The sequence below is a fragment of the Petromyzon marinus genome, chromosome 27, assembly GCF_048934315.1.
Source record: "Petromyzon marinus isolate PM22_M1 ecotype Great Lakes invasive population chromosome 27, UKy_Petmar_22M1.pri1.0, whole genome shotgun sequence".
NCBI lineage: Eukaryota > Metazoa > Chordata > Hyperoartia > Petromyzontiformes > Petromyzontidae > Petromyzon > Petromyzon marinus.
In genome coordinates, this window is record NC_133693.1 from 5,267,945 (window position 1) to 5,281,050 (window position 13,106).

General features: G+C 44.7%; 1 protein-coding gene across 1 annotated transcript; it reads right to left on the bottom strand.

Moving 5' to 3' along the window:
- Positions 1-1,796: 1,796 nt before the first annotated feature.
- On the bottom strand, positions 1,797-12,715 carry PPIE (peptidylprolyl isomerase E). The gene is made up of 10 exons (XM_032961456.2): positions 12,587-12,715; positions 9,685-9,783; positions 8,728-8,771; positions 8,526-8,552; positions 8,272-8,353; positions 8,032-8,138; positions 7,730-7,853; positions 4,937-5,122; positions 3,154-3,296; positions 1,797-2,243 (listed from the first exon to the last, which is right to left on the bottom strand). The coding sequence occupies exons 1-10, from the start codon at positions 12,618-12,620 to the stop codon at positions 2,175-2,177; spliced, it is 915 nt and encodes a 304-aa protein (XP_032817347.1). The 5' UTR covers positions 12,621-12,715; the 3' UTR covers positions 1,797-2,174.
- Between the last annotated feature and the right edge of the window lie 391 nt (positions 12,716-13,106).

Sequence of the window (13,106 nt, forward strand, 5' to 3'; positions counted from 1 at the left end):
TAACCCATATTATGGACGGCATATTCACCTTCCGCTCCAGCACAACAAAAGTGCGCACAAATTAACAGTGCATCCGAGTTCTATCCACTGCTAGATGAAGGCACCGTCTCAACGTCGTCGCCATCCATCTCGCTCGTGCACGAGCGAGAGTCGTCCTCTGGGGCGCGTTTCCCTCCTTTACGCTGCAGTTCCATCGCCAGTCTCGTCCACCGGGATTCCCTTCTCGCCACGTGTCTCGTCCCCAAGCCGATATCGCCACGAATTACGACACGTGACGATTCGATGAGCTATCGCGATATGCAAGACGTCGAGATTCGATGTGTCCACCATGGTTTATAGCGGCCACTTAAGTGCATACAATTTATACAAATCTAAGATTAAAAAAAAAATCTTCCGATTCATATTAATCCACTGTTACATTCCGAACGGTAACATATACTAATTATATTCGTTTCCATGGGCATCGCAATGGGAAGGCATTCGAGATTCACTTAGGTTCTCACGCCATCTAGCGTCCAAAGAGTGGTGCCCGTTATCAGCAGAATTTTTAGATCATTGCGCACTTTACCATTAACATGTTGGGACACCTCGATAGCATTTGATTAATAAGCTGTTGATGCGACCCAGAATGCCAAACCCAGATTAGTTTGCTTACTCAAAACAAATACTGCCGGATCATATTGGGCCAGAAAGTCAATTTAGGCAGGTTTTACATTTGACCGGTGTTCCAATGTTATTTAACTAATAATTGCATTACGTGTCTCATTCACTTGCGATGCAAGTGAAACTTTCTTCACTCTCTGCGAGATTTTAAGAGACCAATTTCAGGTGCCCATACATCACCACGCTTATTAGAACCATTGCGTGTTTTACTAACCTAACCATCAAGTTTCTCCAGCTATTTACAGGAATCTCCGATAAACATTAAACACCCGGTTCCAGTGTTGAAGACGAATGCTGGGTTGGGTTCAGCTCCAGTAGCATCGCAACGCCCCCAATGCAGTTGAACTTTCTCTAAAAAAGGAATTGGTGACGTAAAAAATATATTTATTCTAAAAACTTACGAGCGTGAAAAATCATGTCAAATTTATAAACCAGCGATTGATCAACATTTAAGGCTACGTAGAAGGATCAGACGACTGTATTTACACAAAGCATATGAAATAAATACATCAGTGGGGTTGCAGTGGTGTGGAGGATGGCGGCGTACTGCTTTCGTCCTCTTATCTCTTCTCACCTCCACTTTACTGGAACAAACTTCCCCCTCCACGTTAAGCGGTCACCTTCGCTCACGAGTTTCTGCCAACTCCAAAACCCGCTAATTGTTCCCTAGCTCACACCACGACCCCTTAATCTCCCCCTTATAACCACCACCGTTACTTTTCCCTCTTCATTTTCTCATTATATGGCTAGCACTCATTCCCCATTCATTCGTCATTTAATGTAAATGTCGCTTTCACCGATTTCACGCATCACCACGGATTTGCCCATTGCTTCCCGTCATCCATTTCATTCACCTCATCTCCATCATTACACTCACAAGAACTGTTAATTCCGTGTGAAGCGCCTTGGTTAAGGTGCTATATACATTCCGTGAAGATAAGATGAAGCAACGACCACCGGAGTTTGTTTCCAGACCACGGCTAATATCAGTGGCAGGTTTTTCCCGCTCGTGAGCGCGCTCACCAATGTGATGTGTGGCCAAATAACCCCCAGGACCAACATGGCATGGAGGAGGGCCTTGGATCCAGCAACGGATTCACACAAAGCTGTAAAGTACTATCTAGTAAACGCAGTTTGACGATACGTAACGCCATGAAACCCCTTCATGGCGAAACAAATAAACGCATTTTTATTACAAAAAAACAGCTCGACATTTTTCATTCCATTAAGATTTCAGGTATAAAAATACATTAAACCAGGGTCATTCCGCGTCTACGGATGCACAGTTCCTCCCCGTACCCCCGCCACCTCCAATCAGTGCGCGTGCGATGCCCGTTATTACGTTTACAATCGATTGGCTTCGATGCGACGAGATGCGTGGCCGTGTCCAAGCCCCACAAAGCAACGAATCGCCCATGGCCACGTCATGAAACAGTCGAGGCTCAAAGGCCGCTGCGGCGATGCAGGACGGTGTTCGCGCGATCGTGTGAATGAGCGCGAGCGCCGCTCCTTCACTCCAACTCCCCGCAGTCGGAGATGATAATCTTCTCGCGCGGCTTTCCGTCCTTCGTGCCCTGAGCCTGCGGGGAAAAAAAACGCAGGTGTGCAAGGTAAAGGTGCAGCCCTGAAAGTACTTGCGCACACCAACGTCGGTGCCCTAGATAACACCTGGTCTACTCTTCCACGTTGGCCTGAGATATATTTGAAGAGTTGGGAGTAGCCCAACCGGTTAGCACGCGGTTGCACCCGATTCAAGAGCCCAACGGCTCACAGGGCTATACCAAATAAATGAAACTGAAAACTGAACGGGTGGCTACGTGCGGTGTGAAAGAAGTTCAACCTGCATACATGGCTGCATTTTAGTCTACGATTTGTCGATCGACTGGGATGTACCAATTTATACTGCTGGGTGGGGACAGATGTGGTGGGGGGGGGGGGGGGAAGGGGTGGTGATTGAAGAAACTTGCCCAACGTTGTAACTGCCGTGCCGGGAAACTCAACCGGCGGCCTCTGGATTGTAAGTCCAGTGCGGTAACCATTGCACCATGGCAACATCCCAACATTAAACCCAAGCATTGTCAATTCCAGGTTCCCATACAGCAACATGTCACCGAATTAAAGATTCATCATCATCATCACCACGATCCACGGGCAAATAGCCCCGTAGGTGCCCAATGCACATTTTATCACTTGTTGCCACTACTTTGTTTTCACCACTTTCTCTCGTGCCAATATGCTCAAGTAGAGCTACATATGTCTGGCACCAATCTCTTATGTCGTCAAGACATTCTCTGTTCGGTCTTCCTCTCTTCTTAAACACTCAGAGATGATATTTTACAACATTTGCCAGAGCACTCACTGTATTCCAACTCCGGTCTCACAAAACCTCCTCATGCTGCATATCTCCAAGATTACAGAGAGTATATATATAATTTTTAATATGCACAAGCCTCGATGTAAAACTCAGGATCTTCAACTTTTGTACATCACCTCCATTTTTCGGAGCACGTCCATGCCTTCGGTGAGCTCCCCCACCACGACGTGCTTGCCGTCCAGCCAGTCCGTGCGATCGCACGAGATGAAGAACTGAGAGCCGTTCGTGTTGGGCCCCGAGTTGGCCATCGAGACCGTGCCTGCACGTCACGACAAGGACCCATTGCTCAGGCCGACAGAAACATGCTAATAATAATATTAACATACTCTTTGGTTCTATTCGGTAGTCACGTAGGTAAAAAATAAAACAACAAAAATCACGACGTTTCGGCCACAACACAAGTGGCCTTCTTCAGGTGAAGGAACAGAACTGTCGGGACGACAGCACTTCAATGACCGCTGTCAATGACCGCTGTCATTGAAGTGCTGTCGTCCCGACAGTTCTGTTCCTTCACCTGAAGAAGGCCACTTGTGTTGTGGCCGAAACGTCGTAATTTTTGTTGTTTTATTTTTTACCTACGTGACTTTACCGAATAGAACCAAAGAGTATGGATCCTTGCAGTCACGAAAGCTTCAAATCTAGAAATAATATTAACGCGAAGGTAGAATAAGAGGTCACGCGGAATGCGCCAAAATCTCATCACATCTTGGGACGCTCAGCAGCACGTTGAGGAACCTGGGTAGTGCATGGATGGTTGCCCACCCTGTGAAAGTCGGAGGCTTCACAAAATAAAATTGGCTGCAAGCCTACACTGCAGGGTAGCACAGTGACAATTAAATTGTTCCGTGTTTCCATGCTCACGTGTCGATGCTCTCCTGCCTTCGCCGACCCGCACTGACTGCAGACAAAATAACCCCCGTGGAGCTACATCGATTGGGGAGGCCATCATCCAACAGTGGACTGACAAGTGGGTTGCACTTTACAAAGATGGTCACTGCATCGCACGCTTTCAGATGCGCTTTTACGGCCGTCTGGAACGCTCTTCCTTCCGATATTCGGAAGCCGCTGGAGCTATGCATTTTAAAATTTAGATTGAAAATTCATTTCTTTAGAACTGCTTTATTGTGGTTAGTTTATTTTCCATCCCCCGCACCTCCGATTAGCACGGTTGGCTACGTGCGGTGCGAAAGAAGTTCAACATACATGCATACGCAGGGGCGGAGCCAGGGGAGGTGACAGGGGTGACATTCTGCGTATAAGTGTACGACACTCGGTCTGGCGGACTCCGTGCAACTGCATTGTCAGAGCGTGTCGCCAACCGATGGCGTCTAGTTCAACAGCCTGACTCTCTAATCATTCTTGAAATTAAAATTTGTTGAATGTCACCCCGGCCTGAAATCCTGGCTCCGCCCCTGTGCATACGTATGTATACCACATAATATAGTTATTTTCACGAAGAGAACGACTGCAAGGTCAACGAGAAGAAGAAGAAGGTGACATTATCCGGCCATGTGGCACCGTGATCGGTGCTCGCAGCTCACGAACGTAAAACTGCAAATTCAAAATCCCGTTCAGCAGTGGACTTGTCTTGTCATACCTCTGAAGTAGATACAATTTAAATGAGGACCACTTTGTGGAAAAGTCAATGGGCACGTAATCCCATTCACACCCCGCGCAGCACAACGAATTTTCGCCATTTGGCATCGTGGTTCAACGAGGCCACACGGACGTCATCCCGTTCCGAGACTCGGAAGGCAACGTTATTATCGCCCCCATCAAATCCCGTCGAACGCACGTTACAGAGCGTCACAGAATCCACACGCGTGTGCGGGATTATTTTTTCTTCCTTATTTAACGCGACACCATCGCCTTGAGCTCACAAGCCTCCACCCCACTGACCGGGGCCCGTGTGCTTGAGGATGAAGTTCTCGTCTTCAAACTTCCGCCCGTATATGGACTTCCCGCCGGTGCCATTGTGGTTGGTGAAGTCGCCCCCTTGGCACATGAACTGCGGGATCACGCGGTGGAAGCAGCTGCCCTTGTAGCCAAAGCCCTTCTCGTGCGTGCACAGGCTGCGGAAGTTATCTGCACACAGGGGAAAGAGAGAACAAGAGGAGCGGTTTGCATGCACTCGCTTATGCACGGCCCGTACGTTGCAGGCACATTCATGAGAGACACCCCAAAGGTTAAATCACCTATCTTTCTCAAATGTTACATGAATAACATTTTGAGATGATAAATCTCAGCTGTGTGGTGGACAGCAGTAAGGCAGTGCAGCAAACATTGCTGTACTGTACTTCTAAGCTCCCAGATCTATTCTGTCCGCCGTCCCCAAACCACATTGATGAGAATGGTGAAGTATGGTCAAATATTCCACGTAACCTGCACGACATTGGGAGGCCCTCATTCATCAGGGGATTTACAAAATCGCTGTACATGTACGTTCAGCCAGTCTCAGGACAATCCGATGGCAAAGTCCCCTTCAAACAAAACAATGCCTTGGGGACACACAAGCCTGGGGACATACACAACAAGGCCAAGGCACAGTTCGGGTGGACTTTGCTGTTACACACTAAATGTAGCCCATATGTGCGGCAGGCACACTCGAATTGCCATCTGAAGGGAGCAAAATTGTGAAGGTGACACTGCTTACAAGAAGCGTTGTGCCAACGGCTACGCGCCGCTGATGACACAGTTTACAACGATGGAATGCTGGTCCTGGTTCCATCTTGGCACATCGAAAACGATGTTGGGGGAAAAAGGCAAATGTCCCCCAGGCATGAATAGCTTACAGTTTGGATCAGTTCAATAACAAGTTATTGAGTGAAACAAATTCGGAGGCATTACTTTCTGAGCATTCCTTGTAAATACACATTCTTCTTCTTATTCTTTGGTTCTTTCGGTAAAGTCACGTAGAATGAGAATAAAATAAAACAATAAAATTCTCACGATGTTTTACTTTATTATTTTATTCTCATTCTACGTGACTTTACCGAAAGAACCAAAGAAGATGAATCCTTGCAGTCACGAAAGCTTTAAATCGAAATTCTTCTTCTTCTTCTTTCGTATGGCTGATGTAGATGCAGCGCAATAACGACAATTTCACATTCAGGTGTTCAAGCCAGATAACCTGCATCAAGAGCGGTGGAGTGTAGCGCTGTGATGTGACGTGTACATAAACATTTAGGGAATGGCACTCAAACAGCATTTGTGTACACACACGCGTATGCAACACACATAAGAACAATTATTTACAACATACATCTATACACTACCCTTGTGTGTCAGTGTCACTGTCCAAATTGGCCAAATATGAAAAATTACACCGCAAATGACTCAACTGGAATATACATCGCAATCATTGCACTCTAATTGAAAAACAAAAACAAGCAATTCCATCCTAAGAAGGAGTAATGAGACTCAGTCAGGCTTCTCTATGTAAATAAGCGTAAATAAGACAATAAAAATAAACAAGCCCACTTTGATACCAAATTAGGGGTGTATTAATAATAATCACTCTTTGAAAGTTTGGTATTACATTCCGTAAAACGCTGTCTTAGTTACATGTACAACATATTACAGAATTTGAAATATGACGTGCATGTATAACGCAGCATAAGCTATGACACAAATACTTTCTCTCATTTATATTGATAATAAAATACTCCGCTAGATGGGAGGAGGTTTTTCGAGTTGATTTTTTTTTTAGCAGAAACACACACGCACTTCCAGCAGATAAGTCATGGCCACAGGGGGTGAACAGGAATGTGTAAATCAAACACCTGACTGTGAGATGGAATTCAACGGGACAGAAAAACAAAGTGCATGGTGAAATCTACCCCCACTTTCCAAAAAAAGCGTTTCTGTACAGAAAACCATCGAGTGAGTTTCCCAGCGAGTAAAACAATAACCTTAATCAATCACTCTGACCTGATGCTGACTGCTAAATTGACAGGCTATGCTGGAATGTATGACACATACCTTGGTATAATTATTTATTTATTATACATGTATACTCATAACATACTTATGTTGGATACAATAATCGAGATATATATGGTTGTTTAAAAGCATGACTTGCATATGCAAGCACATTTTTTTCACCTATGTTTTTTCCTTTTTGGTTCAGTACAATATGTGCTGTATTACAACTTACATTTATCGAGCTTCTGAATTATACCACATCACAGGAAGCTGTGAACTAGTATACCATTTCACAATGACCATGATCAGACAACACAATCAGTAATTTTAACTCTAACACCATAACTATCATCATCTCCAAACCCACTAATACCATCATCACTTCCAAAGCATTACCATACAACTACCACAATCACCACCAATACAAATTGCATTGTTTCTTAAAGTCTCGCAGGTACAAGTGCAAATAAACCAGTCAAATCAAACATAACTAAATCACACATCCATAATACAGGCTTTTTTTGGGTTAGATCACGTAACAATAAATGTATTGTTAAACCCGCCACCACCCAACAAAGCCAATTAGTAAGGTTTCTCACGTAAACAGAACATGCCAATTCGCAGGTGTGGATGCTCCACTCCAGCGAGCCTCCCTGACCGTTCCGAATGCTTGGGGTAAACAGCAGCGACAACCGGACCGAGTTGGTTAACATTCCTCGGCTATGCTTCCATCTTAGGACATGGCAGCAGCAGTAAGTGCAATCCCACCTGCTGTCATGGGCACAATGTCAGCCCGCAGAAGGATGCGCAGTCGCCCGGCTGGCTTGTTGCCGATCTTTATGTCCATGTACACCTGGGGATTTGCTCGAATACGCTTTGCTGGCGGTTCCCCCTGCACACACACACACAGTTGAAACGCGCTTCACTTAACATGAGCTTTGAAGTAAAGAAACGCTAGAAGTGACACCGTGTCGCCATATGTACCACCGGCAGCATTCAAACCTCTTGTGCAATGCAATTATCACATTTAGAAAAGAGAACTGATGAGGCATAGCAAGTGGTGAGCACACCTCCTGAACCTCCGTCTTTGCGACATCCTCCACTTTTTCTCCACCCTTTTCCTCTGTCTCCATGGTCTTCCCAGAAAACCTTTTCAGCCAGTTGTCGTCCGACCACACTGTGAGATCAGAGCACATCAAAATGAGCGACCGAGAGAGACCGCACGCAACACTTCTGTCAACGCGCGGAGGGTGTGGTGTGAATTGTGCATTGTGGCCCATGGCCAGCATGATAAGGCTCCTGCAAATGACCTGGTCGCATGGAGCCCTCCTTGAGCCTCATGGGTTTAGCGAGGTTCACGCGGATGGTGCGACCAAACAGCTCCGACTCATTCTGCAAACGCACACAGGCAGGTTGGACGCATGAGATAAATATTCTCATGGCGACACTAGAATAAAATTACAATCTAGCAAAATGTAATGTAAAAAAATGGGTTTCCTACTGCACTTAATCAGAGAATGTGCGTACTTAATTGTTAACGGATAGGGAGGGAAGTAACACTCACCATGTTGTCGATTGCTGCTGCAGAATCCTGAAAGATAATCACATGCGTAAGATGATAATACACAACCTCGAGTGCTTGTTGTTTTAAGAAAAATATCACTTCAATGTAAAATATCACTACAATGTATTATTACTGAAACAGGAATATGAGTAAATATAACAAAAGTCGAATTTTGTAAATACAAATTTTTTTACGAACAAACCTCTGCAGCTTCAAACTCCACGAACCCAAAACCCCGGTGCTTTTCTGTAAACAGAAAACAAAAACAAACGAGGAGGTAGGCACTCAACAAAATCCCAGACGTCTCACATGGGAAGTCGGCGTATTATGCCAATCTAGCAGATAAATCCGTCGGCGCATTGATGGGATTGACTTCAACGTGGATTTTTCTCCGGGTCCTCCGGTTTTTCCCTCCACATTTAGAGCCAACATGCATTTAGAGTATTTGGGTGCTATAAATGTCCACGTGATAAGTCACTTCCGTTGGGCGATCATTTGTGTGGCCAGTTCGCTTATGAAAAAGAGCTATATAGCTCAGTGGGGTATTACCTGGTAATATAAAAATGGTTGAGTTTTAGTTCAGACTTTGCTTTATGTAAGAAGCCAGAAGAGGGCGACAAAGGGGCTAAACTCAGCTCCGATAAGCTTTAGGATTTCTGCAAACATTATTTATGACAAGCGGTTCAACGGATTAAGTGCTCAGCTATCTCCTTGCAGTGATTAATGACATACGCCTTTCTAGACATCTCCAATGTTGAAGAAGGGCAGCACGTAAACACAAAGCTGAGAAGGATATACGCCATTTAGGGAGGTGCCGTTGTAATAATTACCACAAACAGAGGTAAAACAAGCTTGAAATGTAACAAACGAGATGTTTAAATTACAGTAAGCAGATGTGAGTCACTTGAAAGTCTGAAATTCAAACCCCGTTCTACCATCCACATCCTTCACGTCTGGTGGTTGAGAATTTTTTACTTGACGATGATTACGCTCTCTCTCCTTGCTGTAGCCAGAAGTTTGAAACGTCTCGCTTGTTGAATTAAAGGCTGGTGTTGCCCTAACTTATGAGTATTCGTATTCTCAGCTTTCTCAAGTGTGCTCGTGTGCCATCGTTGGAACAATATATGACACACGTAGGGCAGACGAGTTGGTGTTGTACCTGTCTCATAGTCGAGCGGCATCTGGATGTCCACGATGTCCCCGAATGGGATGAACGCGGCATGTAAAACCTTCTCGTCCACCTCCTCCGCCAGCCCGCCTGGTGGACAGCCAAATAAATAGTTTAGGAGGGAAGAGTTTGTGTCATTGGCACAAAAAACAAAGTTCAAGAGGGCCCGGGTGATTTCGAGATCTGAGCACGAGTTGGTTATGACTGAGATCATGGGTTTCAAGGCAGGCAAGCAACCTTGGATTCACACGCAATATCTTAGAGGTGAAACGTGGGTATATTGCCGCAAGAGCAACATCTATTCTTGTACTGTACTTCCAAGCGTCCATGCTATACCTTGACCAACCCGCACTCACAGGCACAGTGAAATTTGATCACGACACCACCGTGATTCGCTGAAGGAATATCAGCATCCAGATGTGTAACCATTCACACACAAGCGATTCCATTGTCACCGTTGATGTTCCAAATCGATGAAAACATAACATTATTTGTGTTTCCTTCTGTATCGTTCTCCGATCCAATTAGCCTAGGGGAAATTATGAGTCTATCGTGCACTGCATTTTATCGCTATTTATGCGTGAGTTGCCATCCATCGTGAGCGTAATGACACGACGTAGTCGATCATGTTGAGAACACAAGCACAGTCGTGCTTATAGGGCATCGATTACGCCAATTCCATGCAAATTATACTTTCAGGTCCACAGAACAATTAAGAAATTGAACGAGACGTAAACAATAAAGGTGATGGGAACAAAATAGATTTTAAAGGGCAGTATTGTATATTAAAAAAAATTGAATCTTAACTTGATATCATTCAAATCGATTGTTGAGGTTGGTGAATTGATGCAATTCTCCATAAAAAAGTTTATTTTGGGGTTAGATCACGTAAATATGTCGTTAAACCCACCACCACCACCCGACACGGCTAATTAGAAAAGTTTGTCACGTAAACAGAAAGTGCCAATTCGTTACTAATACAGCACACCGGTGTGTTGGATAGTAAACCCACAACATTTACAATTCGAGAGTACTAGTAACGAGTTGGCATGTTTTGTTTACGTGCCAAAATCTGACTAATTGGCTGTGTCGAGTGGTGGCGGATTTAACGACACATTTATATATTTACGTGATCTAACCCCCCCCCCCCCCCCAAAAAAAAAAAACCCTATACTGTGAATAAAATTGGTCGCAAAAGCCCCACGCGTTAAACCGATGCCGTCATACAAGCCACATTGGCGCGTGCAGAAAGTCTGCACGCGGCACTGATCACCCTTGCACACTTACCTGGCTATTCACGCGGCGGTGCCATCGAAACTGTTAACTTCACACGTAAAGTTGCGAGAGTCGCGAGATTGTGACAGAGGTAAAAGTAGAACTTTGGCGGAGCGAAGTTGTTACAATGATGCCCCCAGGGTCTGGAATGCTATTGCCAATAAACTGCAACTTGAATCACTACCTGAGATCTTCACTCAAAACTGCTCTCGAGGAGTTGTACACCCCTAGCTTCCACTGCTATTCAGTGGCCTAAAATATGGCTCTAGATTTTGGTGTTATAATTTATTTATGTAGTTTATTGTTAAAAATTCGGTCACAGTCCCTATGATCACTGTTACATTGCATTTATGGCTTTTATTTTGGTGATTTCGAAAACGGTTTTTTTGGCCATGTTTTTGTTTATTGTAGTACGGAGTTAGACTGATGGCCTTAATCTTAGTTGTCTTGTTGTTGTTGTTTGACTTGCATCCCACTGGGATTTTTGCACACAGCGTTGGTGTACGGTGCTATTTCAGGAATATTTTGATTGGTTTTTTCCTGTATTTTCTGTTTGCACAGTCACATAGTCACTTTAAGGTGTTTTCTTGTTCGTGTTTTTTGTTTGTTGAGGTTGCACCCGATTCAAGAACCGAATGGCTCACAGGGCTATACCAAAATAAATAAAAACTATGAAATAAAATAAACTACAACGCTGCGCTACGAACCCTGCGGGCAACACGAGTTCGATGCCTGGGGCCGCTGTCGACATCGCCACGACTATTTTTAGTTGACTAAGGTAAGAGGCTCGGTGAGCTATTTAGTACGGGGCTCTTTCTCAAAAAGCGACCTGGCCGTCGTCACACATGATGATAGCTCAACGAACTGTGGGCCCGTCGTCATTGAGCCAAATGCCGTAAACGCGCGACGTTGATTCGTAGACGTGGAGGGGAAAGCCGGAGTAGAGACCCCGGAGACAGAAAAACGACGCCGACCACAGTGTCGAGAGTAAGATTCGAACCCCTCCTTGGCCTCCACCAACTCCTCCAAACCCACACTGACCAACGCGGCGTGCTTCGAAGAATGGCCCGTTGCCCGAAACGTCACCGATTATATATTTTTTACCTCCCTCATTTAAGGCAGCGTCGTTGACGAGTTGCGCCGAGTGCTGTGTGTACGTTACGCGTGTAGCAACAATCGGCAAGTCATTGGTTAATTCGTGGTGAAGTATGGTCGATTTGGTGACGGGAGTCACTGGGCCCTCATACAGCAATGGATTGACAGTAGGCCTTAGAAGGCCTCAACTCATTGAGAAAACAAAAACCCAGACGCTACAATATATAACACATCCATAATACAGGGTTAGATCGCGTAAAATATGCGTCGTTAAATCCGCCACGGCCAATTAGTAAAGTTTTGTCATTTAAAACAAAACGTGGCACAGTGCATCATGGGACAGCGCACCCACAACATTGACAATCCGAGTTCGACGTCAAATCACGAATACATTCGTTGAATTTTGGGCCGACAGTGTAATTTTTTTTGTTTAAAAAAAACCCACATCTTAATCACCGTCAGGAGAAATCGAAGTTTAACAATGACAACAACAATAATAATAACATTAATTGCGGCTGCTCACCGACGTAGAGGATTCGCTTGTTGCTGGCCGCCATCACTTTCGCGATGACGCTGCCGCGCCCTCTCGGCCAATCAGCGCGGCGCAGAGTCGCGTTTAGGGGTCCGCGGTCATTTGCGACCCGCCAGCCACAGATCGCTGGGGCAAGTTGCTGCTTGCGCCCTATGGAGTCGGGCTGCACGATGAATCGATTTCAAATCGAAATTTTAAACAATGCGATTAGCAAATCGCAAAAGCTGCGATTTTGTTGCGAAATTGTATTATGTATTGTATTATGGAATTGGGTATAATTTGTTTTATTCTAACTTTATTTAACTTAACAATTGTTCTATGTTTGATTGTTCTATTTCAATTTTTTAATAAATACATATTGGAATCAATTAATATATTTTAAGTTCTCATCCTTGCATTAGAATATATAGAGCAGTTCATATTGTGATGGTATCACGTGGTAACGCTCCATCACGTGTTTTAAATCTATTACACAGTGAATATTGAACTGAAGCTTGACTTACGCATTTTT